The sequence below is a fragment of the Patagioenas fasciata genome, chromosome 1, assembly GCF_037038585.1.
Source record: "Patagioenas fasciata isolate bPatFas1 chromosome 1, bPatFas1.hap1, whole genome shotgun sequence".
NCBI classification, from domain to species: Eukaryota; Metazoa; Chordata; class Aves; order Columbiformes; family Columbidae; genus Patagioenas; species Patagioenas fasciata.
Window position 1 is genome coordinate 145,900,175 of NC_092520.1, and position 18,486 is coordinate 145,918,660.

Genomic DNA, 18,486 nt, shown 5'->3' on the forward strand with positions numbered 1-18,486 from the left:
GCAGCATACACCATTCTAGTGTATTATCTGGGGTTATCAAGAGGTTTCACTGACAACATGTGAAGAGTTTCTCAGCTGATAAGTAGTTTCTTCTGTCTTACAGGGAAGGTATTAGCAAATTTAGATATTATGGAGGGCTGGAGGAAAAGGAATATTTGTTCTGTTACAGCTTGTAAAAGTTTACAGTAAGACGTATTCTTTAGCTACTATCATGTAAAAGATAGTTGTGGTCTTGATGACCCCAAAATGGTCGTAACTCATGGAAAAAAAGCAGTTAACAGATTGTTGCATCTACAACCTAAAAATGGTTTTCTATGCATGTATGTGTGTGTACATACATTGCATACACATTACTAAAGAAAAGTCTGCTTCAGTGAAAGCCTGTATGCTTGGGAAATCCAGACAGATTGAATAGGTGACTCTGAGATCTTCGGAAACTGTAGAGAGTAAATGTATATTTGAATCCTAGAGCCTGCCTTCCTTCCCTCCTTCCCTCCCTCCTTCCCTCCTTCCTCTTTCTTTCTTTCTTTCTTTTTCTTCTAGTGTTATTCAGTCAATTTCTAACTATTTTGCATTTGTTTTGAAACTTATCTGCACAGGAGTACAAAGCTATTTATCTTTTCTATTTAGAGTTTCCACTGGAGTTAACAGTAAAAAAGTAGTAACAGTAAGAAGGTAGCACGGCTTAGATAAACATTCGTTTATCAAAAACATGGTTATTAAGGGACCATCACTTTGACCACATTCCTGGTACGTTGTACTAATTTTCTTCACAGAATCACAGAATGTTAGGGATTGGAAGGGATAGGTTTTGTTGTGAATACATATAAATGCAGTTGCATTTTATTTCATTAAGACTTTTAAACATTGTGCTTTCTGTATTTACCTAGCAAGAGACCTGGATGGAGTCACAGTAGAAGAGGGAGAATTAGTGGTAAAGGAGGAATCCCTCAGGATGGTAGTCTCTCCATCATTACATGACATAGATTTACTTACTGGATAATGCTCTACTTAGGTCAATATTGTCTCTGGCTCAAAATCTTGAATGAAGACCATTCTTCTTTACGTTCTGACAGTGCCTTTGTGAAGAATATGGTTAACATGTTACTATCAATCACAGTTTGGTTTTGTTTGTTTGTTTGTTTAATTTGTTACAGAAATGCAGTCAGTTTTTAAATACTTTCAGTTTTAGTTACCCAGTCTATTTTGGAGACATTAAGGGATGGTTTTCTATGAGTGCTGGAATGTGGAAATTGTCAGGGAGGTAGCAGTCCTGCTACTGCTGCCCTTCACAACAGCTGTGCTAATTGGACTGTTCAAAAAATGAGGCTTGAAAAAAAATCATCAAAACACTTCAGCCTCCTATTAACCTCAAACTGTATGGAGGTATTGTTTAACTAAATCAATCATAGAACCACTTCAGTTGGGAAAGACTTTTAAGGTTTTAAAGTCCAACCAATAAACCTGAAGTTATTTAAAGGACTTTTAGATCTGGCACTTAATGACATGGTTCAGTGGTGGACTAGGTAGTGTTAGGCTTAATGGATGGACTTGATGATCTTAAAGGTCTTTCCAGCCACTCTTCCCCAAGCCTGTAGCACTGCCTGGGGTTGTTGTGACCCAAATGCAGGACCTGGCACTTGGCCTTGTTGAAATTCATATAACTGGCCTCAGGACATTGACCCAGCCGGTCCAGATCATTCTGTAGAACCTTCCCATCCTCCAGCAGATCAACACTCACACAACTTGGTGTCTCCAAATCCAACTCTTCCTACAAGTGCCATGAATGATAGTGCAACTATTTTTGATGAGGGAGAAGAACAAGTCATGGAAAAGGAGAGAAAATTTTTGAATACTGTGCTAAGACATGCTGGATGCTAATACAGAGTTATCAACCGAGATCTCTAAAAAAAACCCACCAAATGTGTCAGGCCACCCTGATATCGTAGAGAGATTTATAGACTTTTGACTTAATAACCAAGAAACTTGCCTTTTGCAATGGTAAGGTCCAGTGTGATTGGTGTGCAACAGGTTTTGACTTAGAGGTTTGGGAAAGAGCTGCTGGTTGTAGAAATCCCAGTCACAGCTAAAAGAGAAAGAGCAAGGTAGTAACGGCTATGAAGAGTGAACTGGTAGAAAGAGAAGGGGAAGGATTGCCTGCAGAAATGCTCTGATGTAGGATGTCTGCATTTATTTATGCTGAGACAAAGCAAAAACTCTTCTGGTCCTGATCTATGCACCCAAGCTTTGATTCTGTAACTTGCTCAATGTCTTTGCAACAACTAGATCTAAGTGAGTGCTGTTAGAAAGGGAGAGTAGGTACAGATACTGACCTGCTAGCTTGCAGAAGCTGCTCCTTTGATGTCTCTGGGAGCTGCTGTTCTTACCAGTAATTTAATTAAGTAGGAATGAGGCCAGATTTGAGCTACTGAGAAATAGTTGTTATTTAAAATCCCGTATCATGCATATCAATATATCCTTACCACAACTGCCTTGTCTTAGCTGTAAAATGCCTTATAGGCTTGGTTTCATCAATCATAGAGAGAACATAGTGAGACTGAGAGAGACTAACAGGTTTCACTAAAAAATCGTAAGTCTTCTCCTGGGTTGTGTTACATCAGTGGCTATTTTGCTTCCTTCATTCTTCTCTAATTCTTAATGGTGATCAGATGGTTTGGACTACTTAGAAGAGTCAGTTGATCCATGAAACTGTACAGATAATGCTTAAGCAATGACCAAATCTTGAAATTCCAGCTTTTGCCCTACATCCGAGTATTGTTCTGTGGGTAGATCTCTAGCCCAGAAGCCACAACTCCCAGTGGTTTCCAAAGGATTGAGAGCTTCTGTCCACATGTCATGTAACATTCAGTAGTTCACAGGATCTGAATGTGCATATTGCTCGTTGTCTCTAGGTCTTAATTATGCTGTCATGCTGCACTGTCTCTTTAGATTTAACTGTCATAAATTGAAATGGGTTGAAAAACTGGTGTCATTTTTGAAGTCATGAAGGGTTTCTGGGAGTAATGAGAGTTTCTCCTTGCTTGTCACTACTTGGGTATGCTGTTATAGAATTGAGTCCCTACTGTTAGCAAACAAAAAATGATTTGAAATATATTAGCTGGAGAAAAGTGATTTAACCTTCAGGCTTCTAGCAACAACATTTATATTTGGTGTGAATTGCTTGGAGCAAAATCTCTTTTGTATAGAGGATTATCATCAGGAGCTCATTCTGGCTGTAAATGTGCCCATCTTGGAATCACAAGATTTTATTTCTTTGTGCTGTATTAGCATCTATAGTGCCTATACAAAGGATGGATTATGACCTTCCTTTTAACTCTGTAGCTAAGTGAGAGAAGGTTTATCTTTGCCAGTTTGTTATTGTTGTTAGGTTGTTAGTGCTATTAAATAACTATGGAAGTTTAGCAAACCATAAGGATCTTTTAATTTGTCCCTAGATCAGCCATTTTAGCATCCTCTTTGCTTCATTTTCTGCCATCAGTAAAATCTCCCCATTTTTTCTCAAACATAATGTACTACACAAATCTTGATGCACCTAAAGTGCTTTGAAAATACGTTATGTAACTTCAGTGCACCGTTGTTAGTACTATAAATTTGCTCATGTTAACAGTGCCATTGCCAAAAATGTTGTGTAGTGCTAAACTACAGCCCTCTTCCATTCTGAGTCACTGTTATTTGTTACTGAAAATGCAGAAAACACTTTAAATATAAAGGCTCCAGTCTAAGATAATTCAGGTTAATTCCAGCTGAAACATTGGTCATTGCAGTGGAACTACCCTGATCGTGAGTCTGGCCCAGTAAATCAAATAAATGGAGCTAAGTTTTGCCGAGAAGGCAGGAGTTAAGTCACTGTGATGAAAAGCAAATCACTACTTCAACTATTGCTAGAGTACGTGGTGTGGGACTTTGCTCTGTGACTCTAAGACCATGGCATGCTCTATTACTTCCAAATGTCCTGGGGCTAAAAATAATCTGTGAAATCTCTGAAGCGAAGCCTGGTGCTCAACAAAACCTTGACATCCATATAAAGCATCTCAAATGACAGAGCATGCACAACTAATGCACCTGCATATGCCCAAGATTTCACAGTGAATTGATGGATGCTGTTATAGCCCATGTTTCTAGTGCCAGCACAGGAATGAAGTACGTAGATGCTTACTGCATTTTCTTTTGTCTTTTTGTTTTATACTTTAAGCATGGAATGGAGCATTTTGTTATTCCAGAAATCTGAAGGTTGGAAGTTGCTTTGTTTCAGACTGGACCTTGCTCCATAGGAAGGAGGTGGTGTGCAGATGTTGAACTTCTATCACTATTCCTGCCTCTTCAACCATGTATACACTCTCCTTGGATTATACTGATGTGCTTCAAACCATACAATTGTTGTATCTACATTAGCATTGGAGGAAAACTGCACTTTGTTCAAGTGTCCACCTCTACTGGCCACCAAAGTAAAAAGATCAGGTTTTTGCTGCTGCAGTCATAGTTGTGGAATTATCTACTTGCTGGTGATCAACCACAAATGTTTTCAGGCAAAGAGAACATATTAGAAATAATTGCTTTTATATATTGTAATTACATGCATAGTTTGTGGAGTCTCAGTCACACATTCTGGGGGGGTGGTGGGGGGAATAATGATATGAAGATGCATTGTTCAGGCATCCCCAGTGTTCGGTCCATTTTAAACTCCTAAAACAATTAATAAATTGAGGAGGCAAATTGATGAGATTGAGATTGAAATAGTCTGTGATTGCTTCTTCTGACCTGTACGAGTTCTCTGAAATGACACAGGAATTTTTCTTTCTCTGCATGTCCGAGGTTAATTATAACTCTTCCAGAATCCTGATTAAAGAAAACTGTCTTATGTATGATTGGATGTTTGTACCCAAGATTAAAAATTTATATTCAGAAAGTGGCCAAAAATTAGTTTGTCTTAAAGGACTCTTGGTATTTGTCATTAATCATAATTTTAGTTGAAGCTGGTTCATTACATTTAATATGACGTCTAAATGGCTCATCTGTACAGTCTGACCCTCCTATTTACAGAAATTAAATGCCTGTATAAAGTTGTGAAAACACATTAGATATGAAGAAACTCATCAAAAACAGACCAAACAGGAGATGCCAGAGAGGTCATTTGTGATCTAAATGTATAGTTACAGGTATAGGGTCCTTTACTTTTGCACAAAACTAAATCTCTTTTCCTTTTTTCATTTTTTTTTTTTTTTCATTTTGTGCTGTTGAGTAGAAAAGGCAAATAACTCAACAGATAAGCTTTTGCAATGGACACTGTTCCAGTTGAACAGAGCATAGAAATCTTATTAGTGGTCCAAACTGTAGTGAAATATTAACCTGCTATAGTGTACCCATCCTACAGTGCTCATGCTGCATTTTGGCATTCCTTGTTAACACCCTGCAGCCATGGAGCTGCTCTGGGCAGCAGCAGTAGCAACAGTCACTGAGGTTCAGATGTATATTTCCCTTTCCATTGCTATGGCTTTGATGTGGAAATTGAGCACAATGTATTAGTTGTCTTGTTAAATATCAGGTCAATTGTATCTGCTCTCCATGGGGGAAGGCCCTTCTTTACTCTTCTGTATGGGCTATGAAGGTTTTCTTTTGCAGGAGCAAAACATTAGGTTGCTAGCATTCCTACCCTTCCCTTTGTCCTTTGGCACAAGACTGTGGCTTTGTTTGTAACACAGCGCTGCAGATTGTCCTTTATAACTGATCCAGAGGAGACTGTCACAGGTGTCAGTAATAGAGCTTTACCCTTAAAGCATCATGTGTACTTGTGTCTGCAGAGATACTCAGTGTGATTCCTGGCTGGCTGTCCAAAAGGTGGGGTTTTTTTTGCAGCATGGTTAGAGTTGAGTCAGCATCAGTGAGACATATGCTGCTGCGAAGATGCTGCGTTCAGTAATTCAGATGGCATTAGCAATTACTTTCCTGCTCTGATTAGTGCCTAAACCATCAGATTTCCATGTAATTACTCACTTGAATTGGGCTTCAGGAAGCCCTTGTGTGAGCTTTTCTCCACCATTCAGTGGCTTTTTCTCCTACAGTCAGTTTTGGAAGATGCAGGAACCTCAGGCTCTGAAATAAACATTGTCCTTCTTCGCCTCAATAAGGGTCAACTCACTACAACTGCTGACCATAGTTCAGATTTCGAATAGTTTTCTCTTACCATACATTTAATCCCTTGCAGCTTAGTTGACTGGGAAATAGTTAATGTTCAGTATTGACTCTTTATTCCTTGAAATGAAAAGCCAAATATAAGATTCTGCAGGAAACATTTTTTCTTCATTTGACTAAGTGTAAGAAGTCAAAAAGGAATGTATAGTTCTTTGTATTTTGAGGTAGACATCCAAAGGGGCATTACTCAGCAGGTATCACTTGGATGACACCCTTTGACTGCAGAAATCCTCCTGTTCCTTAAAATCTCCATAACTTTTTCAGTGTTTTCTCTACAAAGGCCATGCAAAATCTATTAAAACAGAGAAAAATAAATTCTGTTATCCTACTCTTAAAAATATAAAAGCAAAAGAGGGTTCTGAAAAATAAAGAAGTCAATATTCCCTAAGTTGAAAAGAAAATATCTTGGCAATCCTGAATATAAACTGGAGTCTACTTTTGAATTTGGAAGGTAGTAAAAGCCTCTTTAAATTTACTTGTGAAGTGGAGATTCAGAGATCTGTCTGAATGCAGCAGATTGAAGCATTGTGGCTTTTATATCATGATCTCAAAACATCAATTTGTTTGTGTACATTAAACAAATAAACAGATTTTCATTAGCATGGCATCAAATGGGTACAAGATTATTGTATTTTCTTAAAAAGCTAAATTAGAAAAGGACAAAAACAAGTATTGCAAGGACACTCAAATCTGATCCCATAATAAGCAAAACCCATCTCATTTCTCATGGCCTTTCATTGTGGATGGGGCCCTGAGCAACCTGATCCAACACTGAAACTGACCTTGTGTACTATATGCTGCCTGACTTGGGGTGCCTTATTATAGAAAATAGAAAGTATGTGGCTTTCCTTACCTTTTCTTTTAACCCTATATGGTTAAGTCAGTAATCAAGGGAACAGCAGATTGCCTTTGAAGTTCAGTTTTCTGTGTCTGTGTTTCGTGTTTCCATTGTCATCACATCAGAATGGTTTGAGAGGTACAATTGTTTTCCTGACTTCTTGGAGTCAAATGTTCAAAATGGTCTCAGACTACATGGGGGAAAGCTATCAGTTATATATGTGTGGTCCTTACCAGGATTACTTAATGAAATCTGGGCTGCATGGCTAATCTTTGGAACACTATAAAGTAGTGTGTCATGTTTTGTTTGATTTTGTTTTGGTTTTGTGGTTTTTACTGTTCTAGTAGGCATCAAATATCTGGCCAAAACAAATGAAGCCCCATATGGATAACCTAAACAGAGAACTCAAATAAAACAACATGATAAATTGATGTCCACATTTTGAAATCTTAACAGTTATTTTTGCAGTAGTCTACAACTATTATGCAAAGCACTAATGTTTAGTGATGCAGGTTGGAAATATGGTATACTACTGAAGTGTGGGAAGGAGAGTAATTCCCATTAAACACTGTGGATAACCTCCAAGTCTGTGGTGGAAAGTACTTAATAAATGTATGATTTTTCTAGTAGAATATTAGGTGAATTTAAGTAGATATGATCTTCTAAATACAAGTTCAAAGCAAGTAACCAGTGACTGGAATGAGTCTCATATTTAGTCTTTTTGTTTCCTTATAATTTGTATGGCCTGTAGTGACTAGGGGTTTCTCTTATTATTTTTTCTGCTTTGCAGAGCATGTGTTGTACCAAAATATTTAAGTTTTTTGTCACCTCCATCTTCATCTGACTAAACTAATATCTACTTTTGGACTCACACACCTTTTCACACACTTCCAGGTTCTGCAAGTTCCTGTCTTCCAATACCACTCAGGTTTTCTGAACCTGAATGAGATGTAACATTTTATTATAAATAAGTGAATTATCTAATAGTTTAACCTGTTTGTTTAACTTCCCAAGTGGCCAGCTCTTTGATAAGAACAGGTTTTTAATAGCCTTAATTGAGCCTGTTACAGTCATTTAAATTGTGATCTAGGTCATATCTGAAAGTAGGCTAATACCCGAATTCACTGAGCCAGAATACCCACAGCTATTAATTTGTAAAATACTGTCCTTCAGAAGTTATCCTGCTTGACCCACTTTTTAAATTGCATGGCACACCTAATGATTCATTACAGATAAAGAAATTTTGGAGTTTTCATTTGTTTGATGCAATGTACTGCATTGCAGTCCCAGGCAGCACTGAGAAAGAAGAACAACATTCTGTTGGGCATGAGCCTCTTGTTTGTGTGTCTGGGCTATAGCCCTTTAGAAATATACATTCAATGTTTTCATGCATCAGTACAATGATTGTGAAAACTGCCAGACTGGTAGAAATGAAAAGCGAGTTCTGGGTGGATGTATCAGCTGTAGACCCACATAATAACAGCACATGAACACAGACTGTGGATCGCTTTTCACTGTTGTGAGTGGCATTGCCTTGGGGATCGCAGTCCAGCTAAGCACATTGTGATCAATTTTCTGGAGTAAGATATCTCACTACACCCTGAGGAGGACATGCACTGTAGTACAAGCTGTATTTCTCTCGTGATCCCATGTGGTGGAAGGAATTTTAGTTGCCATCACATGTAGCCAGGGCTCTTATAGTACTTTAAACTCTTTGTTGCTGGTCCTTTGTGTTGGTCCAAGCCAAGAACTCATTATATGTTTCTATATGAAGGCTTGCAGTTTTTGCTCTAGCTTAGGCTGCTTCACTGTCCCTGAATGGTTTATTAAGTTTCAGAAATGCAAAAGGTTTGGTGACAACAGGGGATCTCAGCAGACTGCAAAAACACAGCAAATGCTGTATTTATGTTTTGGTGTATTTGCATTTTATTAGTATGCAGTTGATTCATGTTGAGAAACTGGAAATGACCAACAGTGTCTCTGAAGCTTCTGCAAGAAGAGAAGTTTTTCTGGTGTACCTGACAATATTCTGCTATTCTTATTTCTTTTTGTCTCAAATTTAGTAGGCTTTTTTTCCAAGACATCTATTTGTATTTTACATGAGTGTTTCCCTTGCGAAAAAGTGGTCTATGTATGATTGGATCTGCAGCATTCCAAGATAGGAGGATACTTTTCCTTCAGTTTGTCTGAGAGAAGAACTATTCTAGAAGGATTCATTCCAGCCTTGTTTGTTATTTAAAAAACTTAAGAGTTTGAACTAGGATGGCTGGGGACATGTAGGCCTGAAACCATTGTATCTAATTAAAATACTTAACTGGGACACTTCATGTGGGAACCTAGTAATGTCAGGCCCCTTGTATAGTAAATGGATCTCCAAAGGTTCAAACAACCTAAACTCTCCAGAGAAAGCATGTGACATCTATGCTCCTTTGAGTTAAGTGGGATGAATGGTGGTGACCTACACACAGGACCGTGGTATTGCAGTATTGCAGAGCAATGTCGTTGCACCGTATCTTCCATGATGAGGACCTTTCTTCATGGATTTATTCCAAGCCAAGACAACAGGAAAAGATTGAGTACACCGCTGAGTGATGGCAGACAAGATTTGGAACTGCTTGGCATGCTGGAATTAAGGTGCAAACTACAGCATTTGTATCTGTAGTGTCTGATTCTACTTTGTCTTGTAGGGATAACTGTTTATCATCGTGGTTACCAATTCACAGTGTATGAGATAAATGCTGTTCAACACAGCAGTGAGCATCTACTGGTAGGAGTCTTGGACAGTAAAAGCTTTGTTCTAAACTGTGACTGCTGGGTGCAGGTGTGTTAAAATACGGAGGATAAGGCTGAGCTCGATTTTTTTTTTTTTTTTAAGCTTCTCAGATTAACGTTTTTAATTTGGAGGGGTTATTTTTGTAATGAAGGCTTTAAAAATAAATCATCTTTAGAATTGACTGAACTAACATAAGCTGCCATAGCTGATTGGGAAATGTTATCTCAGTTACCAAATAACTGGTCCATGTCTTGACTCAAAGGCCTTTAAAGTTTTATTTCTGCATCTTCTCAGGTACATGCTGCAGGAAGTTAAAGGAAAGGCAGAACAAGCAAGCACCATGTCTTCAGTCTCAGCGTATTACAATGGAAAGACCGTACTTATCACAGGAGCTACAGGTTTCATGGGCAAAGTACTGGTGGAAAAGCTTCTGCGCTCCAGCCCTGAGGTGAAAGCAGTTTATATACTTGTCAGACCAAAGGCTGGACAATCAATGCAAGAGAGAGTGGCCAACATGTTGAAATGCAAGGTAAGTTTCTAAATTTTATTCTAGAGTTTAATCTGAAATCCATTTAGCTGGGTGAAGAAGAGGACTTCTGTTATACTCAATTCATGAAGTACAAAATACCATCATCTGCTGTAACTGTTATATATTTTTGTTGTGTCTAAAACAAACAAAAAATTGTACATGAATGAACGTGAATTTGTCTGATTTTGATAGGTGATGCAGGATATTGCACTGTGGTGATGTAATCCTTTTTCTTCATTTCTGCATTGTTGTTTGTTGAGAATTATTCTTTTCCAAAAACATGTTACTCTAGCAAATTTCCTCTTCGCAAGAAGAGAAGCATTTTTCTTTCCTGAACTAACTCTTTTCCTTCCCTCACTTTCAAAAGTTAATGTTCAAACATTAGCCTTGAAAAATAAAACTGAGTGTGAGACCATCACACTCATCCTTGCTCTTTTTGGGGCCTTAAACTCATTTCATAAGACAAAGTGTAGTAGCAAGGTATAGTGGGCTGTGTTTTACTGCAGTACAACTGGGCATCTGCCATCTCCTTATGCCAGCTCCAGTTAGAATAGACTTGGCTAGGCTAGAATTGAATAGTTGCAGTTGAAAGGCACTTAAAGCAATCATCTGGTCCAACTGACTAAGAAATTCAGGGCTGACCCAAAGTTAAAGCATGTTATTAAGTGCATTGCCCAAATGCCTCTTAAACACTGACAGGTTTGGGGCATCACCCACCTCTTTAAGAAGCCTGTTGTAGTGTTTGACCAGCCTCTCAGTAAAGAAATGCTTCCTAATGTCCAGTGTAAACCTCCTCTGGTGCAGCTTTGAACCATTCCTACATGTCCTATCACACCAGGGAGAAGAATTCAGTACCTCCTCTCCACACCCCCTCCTCAGGATTCTCTGGAGAGCCATGAAGTTGCCCCTCAGCCTCCTTTTCTCCAATCTAGACAAGCCCAAAGTCTTTGGCTGCTCCTCATGGGACATGGCTTCCAGGCCTTCCACCAGCTTTGTTGCCCTCCTCTGAACGCATGCAGAGACCTTTGCATCCTTTTTAAATTGTAGGCCTCAGACCTGTACACGCTCAAGGTGAGGTCACAGCAGTGCTGAATACAGCAGGAAAATCACCTCTTTTTAGCAGCTTGTTATGCTGTGTTTGGTGCACCCCAGGGTGCCATTTGCCCTCTTGGCTGCCAGGAACACTGCTGACTCATATTGAGCCTCCTGTCAACCAGCGCCCCCTGGTCCTTTTCTGTAGGGCTGCTCTCCAGCTGCTCCTCTCCCAATTTATACTTATGCCTGGCATTACTCTATCCTAGGTGCAGAATCCAGCATCTCAACTTGTTAAATTTCATCCCATTAATCATTGTCAAGTGCTCCAATCTATCTGGATCCCTCTGCAAGGCCTCTTGTTCCTCAGGAGAGTCAACAGAATCTCCCAGTTTGGTGTCATCAGCAACCTTGCTAATGGTGCTTTCAACTCCTGCATCCAGATTCTTGATAAATATATTAAATAGTACTGGCCCTTGAATTGAATCTGAAAGAACACCACCTTACTTATGAAATTATAAAATACTGTTGTATTTGGAAAATATGTTTTCCAAAGTTGCTTGCAGGAGAACAGAAAAGCTAAGTCCGCTCTGTGAGTTGAAGAACAGACTTATATGATCTCCACCCATGTTACTTGTTTCTGTCGAGCTTTTAGCTTGCTGTTTCGATGACGAAAATCTGATCTTCAGTGTCAAGAAGGATGTCAAAGCCCTTGGCTGTATTGAATGTAAAGACTTGTATGGAGACACTGCTAGACTAGTTACATAGAGTGGACTTGGTCTGAGGACCTCTAGGTCCTTGGAAGCTTAGGGCAGTGGTGAACACATAAACTTGATCAGACTCCACCAGTACCAGAGTTCAAGCAAATGCTTCCTGCTAGTGGGAATTAGTACAGAGCTGATGTGAAATGAGGGGAGGGGACAGAGCTGGCCCTAGTAGACAAGGAATTGCAATTAATCAGAGAATGGTCAACACATCTTTAGAGTATTAGTCTAAAACTTTGAAGAAGACTTGACTGGAAAAGCACTCCTATTTCTAGTGGACTTAAAGGTAAAATAGGGCTATATATAACTCAGGGACAAGCTGGTCTGGGAGAAGACATGCATTTTTTCTTCCTAAAAGTTTTAAGGCACCAAGCTAGAAAAATCTTAAGTATGTCCAACAACAGAGTTTTATTTTTTTGGTGTGTTTTCAACAGAGAGTAGGTTATTTTCCTGTTCAGAAAGAAATTGTAAGTGATATAAAAGGGAACCATGACATTGTCTGCTTTTTGTATGTCTGTCAAGTGTAAATTTTTTCATTGCTTTTTCTTTCAATTAACATTTTTTGACTATTTCTATAGCTTTCACAAGTAAAAACTGTGGGTACGGTTTTCATCATCAAAAAACAAAATTCCAAATGTGGTGTGTTTGCATGGGTTTTTTGTCCTTAAAAACAAACAAACAACAAAACTAAACAGCTATTTATGGATCTATTTATTCCGTGCTTCAGAACACGACAAACTGAGCTACTTTTTGAGGCTTCTATAAGCTTTGTTTGCACTTTCTCTATAAATATTACTGACTTATCTCTTCAGTTGGCCAGCACAGTCTGGTGTTGTTAGCTCTAGGTGAGGTTCCCTGGCACCTGTTTTATTGTTGCAGCTGTACTGGATGTACCCTTTATTTCCTACTATGTGTCAACAGTTTTAGACATGCCAACAGCAAACAGGACTTGGTCACCTCTCCTTGAACCTTTGGCAGCTTGCTTCAGTGTGTTTCAAGTGAACAAAAGAAGGAGGCAAGTCTCTTAAGTTAGGTTTCTGCAGCCTTGAAAAGAAAAAAAAAAAACTAGGGGTATTCTCACAACTCACTCAGGTGCCTCAAGGAAGTAGGTGCCTTTTTGATACTGTTCTTTTAAAAATAAAGCAAAAATATTTCTCTAAGGCAGAAACCCAACTCTTCAAAGGTGCCCAGGGAAGTGGTTGAGTCACCAATCCTGGAGGTATTTAGAAAATGTGTAGATGTGGTGCTTAGGGGTATGGTTTATTGATATACTTGGTAGTGTTACGTTAATGGTTGGAGTCAATGATCTGAAAGTTCTTTTCCAACTGAAATTATTCTATGATTTGCATTTGACAATCCTGATCATAATAGTTGACAAAGCATGCATATATTCGAGTAAGCACAAGAAACTTCAGAATGAAATCCCTTATCTTCCTTACATGTACATATATAATTTCTAATCTCTACCGTGTAATTATTCTTTTCCCCCATGGACCATTGGATTTAATGCAATACAGTATTTGTATCTGATTTGAGGAGAAAATACTTTATTTCTACTTTTGTATTATACGCTATACAATCTTCATTATTGACAAAACATATATTCACTTTGAAAGTAGCTCTTTCTTCTTTTACATTATTCCTTGACACAGTATTATCCTCTGAAATTTCTCATTTTCACGTCTAGAAGGGCAGTTTCCCAAGAACAAGGGACATAGAGAAAAACAGGTTAGCAGCTTTTAAATCTTCTAAACAAACCGATAAAAATAGTATTTAGGATGAAATAAAATGAAAGCAGAGAAGTAGAGGGACAGGAATTAGTTACACTGCATAATGCTTAGGTTCTTCAAGTCAGGTCCTCTGGGGACTCCTGATTTTTGGTAGTACTTAATATTTTGAAGGAAATTGCCTACCATTTTTGATCTCTCTTTATATATCTCCGTGAAATTTTTGTGGTTTCTGTCATATCTACAGGGGTTTAAACTTAGATGTCACATTTGTGAACTGTCTTGTTCACAGTGTGTATATGTGAATACTCTGGGAGATGACTACTGCTAAACAAAAAGGCAATTTTAAGCCATGAAAGGATGATGATTTGTGAAGGAGCAAAATGTCTTTGTTTGCACTTTAAAAATGTTTCTTATCTGGAATTTTTAAAGTTCTGAATCCAACAGAAAGAGTAAAATGTAAAAAACAATGTGGGCATAAATTAGAATTCTTCCACTGCATTCTGGAGCAGCTGTCATTGAAGTGTAATATAATGCTGCTTTTCCTCAGATCTCGTAAAATTAGTTTTACATGAAGATGACTTATTGCATTAATATAGAACATATAATGAACAGATACACAATTATCTCAGCATCAACTCCAAAATGAATTTGTGCATTGAGGAATGTGTGGCTCATGGTGACCTTGCCTATTTATGAAAGGAGATGTTCTATTTTCCAGCAGCTGATCCCTAAGGAAATCAACCTATTACCCTGTGCTTAATGAAATGCCATGTCTGCATGGCACAGAGTGCAGGTCTTAGACAAAAAAACCCCACGTATTGGTATTTGCTTCACCCTGGATGTGTCCATAAATGTGGATCAGAAGGCAAAGCTTGACAGTGCTGTTTACTGATTAGTGGATAGGAGGTGTACACTTATCAGAGGTAGGGAATTTTTTCAAGTATTTTTTGTTGTCTGATCTCCCTGTGTGCAGAAATAGACAGGAATGCTTGGAGGGGTTGTCTCAGATTCCCTGGAGAGCAGTTACTGGGCTAACGCTGAGTCACTGGTTGTAGCTTTTGCGTTGTGCCTGGGAGAGCAGAGCTTTTTCCATGCCCTGTATGAAGTGAACCAAGGCTGCTTGCTGCTGCCAGGCTGTTTCACAGATCTGTTTGTTCAGTGCTCCTAATTAGAAAGATCAGTCAAAGCGGGGAGTGAAAAGGATTCTCATTAATGTCTCTGATAATTCAGAGAGAAAATGGGGAGGCGGTGAGGCGACTGAAAATGGGGAGTAGATATTGCTGTGTATGACCAGAAGTTCTGTAGAATGCTACTGCATTTTCATATCCACACAAAGTTAACTCTTATAGTTAACCCTCATAGCTAAAGTGGATGATACAGATAGACCACCTTCTCTCCCCTGCAAAGCTTTGTCTGGAACTACATATGATGATGGGACTGACCACTGAAAACAACAGAATTCCAATATTATCAGACACCTTTGCCTCTTCAGTATTTCTTTGTGTGCTATGCACGTCAGCAAATATACAGCAAGATGCTCTGTTAGCCTCATAAATTTCACTAAATCATGCCAGATTTCTGTTTTTCCATCACCCTTGACTATCCCTTTCTCCACTCCCTCACTCATGGGTCTTGCTTATCAACACAAGCAGTAAAGGTTCTCCATGCCAAACCAGTGCAATGACACTCCCTCTGGAACAGTGTCCCCTAAATCTGCTGTACCCACTGTCGTAGTGCATGGATCAGTGCCTGGATCAGAGTAATGAGGTTTTTTTGGTTGATGGAACAGGACCCCACTCATTCATTAAGACATCTGGAAATGGCTAATTGAAGAGAAATAAAACTGATGTTTTCTGGTTTATTATTTATTTAGATATTCCTCACTTTTGTCAGTAGATGATCAGAAATAATTCTGGTATTTGTGTACCAAAGGAAGAAGTCTGTCATTAAAAAAAGAAAACGTTTCTTACTTGACCCCATGATTTGTAAACCATGTGGTAGAGAAGAGCTAAATCTTAAGGGCAGTAACATAATTGACACGAACGCAGGCAACTGTCTCGAAACATTCTGTACCTCTTTCTGAAGTTAACACCATCTGTTGCCTTGTTCCATTTCACTTCTTTCTCTTCTCCAATTTGTGTTTCTGTTTGAAGAAGTCTGGTAAGGTTTTGCTTTATATATTAGCAGCTAATAGCCTGCTTCCTACAGCACAAGGCAGGGCCAACAAGACAGCTGATGCTTCTAGCAAGATAATCTTCCACAGTAGATGGAAAAGAAGCCACCATTAGTCCTGAGCGCAAGACTCACTCACATGTCCCTGGTGTCACTTTCTGCTCTTGGAGGTTTGCAGCCCTACTGTTGCTGCTCCTTGGCTCTAGGCTCTGCTGGAACATGGGCATCTGGAACAAGCTACTTGCAATGTCCTTGTCTTTTCTGGGTGCTGTGCCAAAGCTTCAGCCTTATATGTCGACAACTCCTCCTCATTTGATAGACATCCAACCCATGATTCAGGGTGCAGAATCTCACCAGGCTTTCAGCTAAGCTGGGAGACCTGGCAACCCTACCTACTCTTTTGTCTGTTCTGCATGCAAAGGCATGCCTACCAGAAGGCTAATGGAGAAGCTGAAATGGAAAGCTGAAAAGCACCAAGGCCCATCAGTTAGCATCACCAGAACTTTGTCTCCTACACCTCTTTTCTCCTTTGCACTTGCAGGGCTGTCAGCACAGACTGCATTCTGCAGAAGACCTGGAAGTACAGCTAGGTGGAAAGGGCAGGGATTTTTTATTTTATTATTTTATTTTTTTTTAATGCATACTCAGAGAAGAAACCATGGTAAGAGGAATGAGGAAGAAAAGGTGGTGGTTGAAATTGTGTCCTTCATTGCATGTCAGATAAATTCAGGCTGCAGCCTGCTGAGGAAGAAAGAATGTCTTTACGTGACTGAGGCAATTTCCAGAGAAAATGGGCTTATTGCAGAGTTTCATAGTCATAATGCAGTTTCAGTCACTACTTAGTATACATGGATGCTGCACAGTAATTTAGAATTTCTCCACAAACTGAGTAAGTTGATTATTGATGCATTTGGAGTTATGGATTTAGAACAACACTAAATCTCCTTTGCTGTGTGTGTTTATTTACTTTTATATATGACTAATGGCGGTATTAGAAATAATAACTATACTTTTCTGTATATAGTGTATTTCTTTGCTAAAAATTTCCAATATGTCTGCTGAGCCTGATTCATCTTGGTGTCCTTTTGCAGACTGATTCCTTTTGGGATACTTCAATTTAGAAATGTTAGAAATGGAGCACCTCAGATCAACAGTCATTTTGGAAATACTTGCATATTTGAAAATGCTTTGCTGTGTCTATACCCTCTTTTTAGGACCATAAATTGTTTCTGTAATATTCTATGTACACATAAAAGCAGGTATGAAAAAAATGTGAGGACATATCTATACACCATTCGCACAAGATGAGCCCTCATTCTTTTAATGAAGTTGGAGAGAAAATGTGGGTGACTGGATTGTGATGCAAATTAGACATCCAGAGACAGAGAGAAGAAGCAGTTAACTAATGAGTTAGTGATATTACTGAATAAAGGACTTATGTTTTGGTTATCAGATGTTACAATGAACATCAAGACAATCAAAAGGAGAGACATCAGCTAAGTTCAAAGATGGCAGAGAGAGAGAGTGAAATGGGTCAGGAACAGCAGAGTAAGGGAATAAGTTTATGGCATAATGGTGACAACAGTGGAAATCTTAGTAATGGAGGAAAAACTGTGCTGACTCAGAAGATAAAAGGACTAATAAAAGGCTGCAGTAATGTGAAAATAGGAAGAGATCCTGAAGAAAAAAAAAGAAGACAGCAGATATGCAGAGGCTATCAGAGATAACATTTGGAAACCTTCTATTCTGGTATTGATATATGATAAATTTTATTTGCCTTATGTTCACATTCAGGAGCCATAGCTATGCAAGCACAGATCTTTGTCCAAAAAGTCTTTGAATCTGAATGAAAAGCCTCGTAAGGTCATGAGCAGAAAGGACAGAAGTAGTCCAGGTGATCAAAGAGCCCATCCAAGTGTATCAACACCATGACTTTCAAATTATAAAAAGAATTATGCCTGATTTAAAGTCAAAACCGTTGTGTCTGTCATATAGCCCTGTTGAATTCTGCATTTCTCCTGTATCAAGGTGATCAGATGATGCTTTCCTGCTTATTCCAAATTTTGCTAAATATATTAATCTTCATTAAGCTTTTAGGAGTCTGGGAGAGGAGTTTTTAGGCCTCATTTAAGACAGTCTGTAACAGAAGTCTTTAATCTTTCACTTAGATGTTATTCTTTCTTTTTTTTTTTTTTTTCCCCCCCATGGTCATTTATTTAAACGACAAAGTAATTTGTTGATCACTATCTGTTGAACTACACAGAGGTTATTCTCTACCTCTCAGTCTTAACTGTGTTGCAGAACAGAAGAGGTTAAGTGTAAGAACTGCCCATCCTGTTCTCTCTTCTGTGCAGTTCCTTGAAAGCATGCAGCACTAATATTTTATTTTGCAGAACAAGCTCTAAACTCTTTCTTCTTCCTTTGGCCAGTTGAATTGT

At 38.7% G+C, this 18,486-nt stretch overlaps 1 protein-coding gene across 4 annotated transcripts in view; it reads left to right on the top strand.

Annotated features, from left to right (window-relative positions):
* Positions 1 to 18,486, top strand: part of FAR2 (fatty acyl-CoA reductase 2) — a 150,297-nt gene that overhangs the window by 56,256 nt on the left and 75,555 nt on the right. For 3 of the 4 annotated variants that reach the window (XM_065848321.2, XM_065848328.2, XM_071816951.1), the window contains exon 2: positions 10,116 to 10,350. In XM_065848321.2, coding sequence (XP_065704393.1) covers positions 10,120 to 10,350 — 231 coding nt within the window. In that variant the 5' untranslated portion in view covers positions 10,116 to 10,119. Of the gene's footprint in view, positions 1 to 4,140; positions 4,162 to 10,115; positions 10,351 to 18,486 lie in introns of those variants that run through there. The other variant, XM_071816949.1, reaches the window with a different exon arrangement.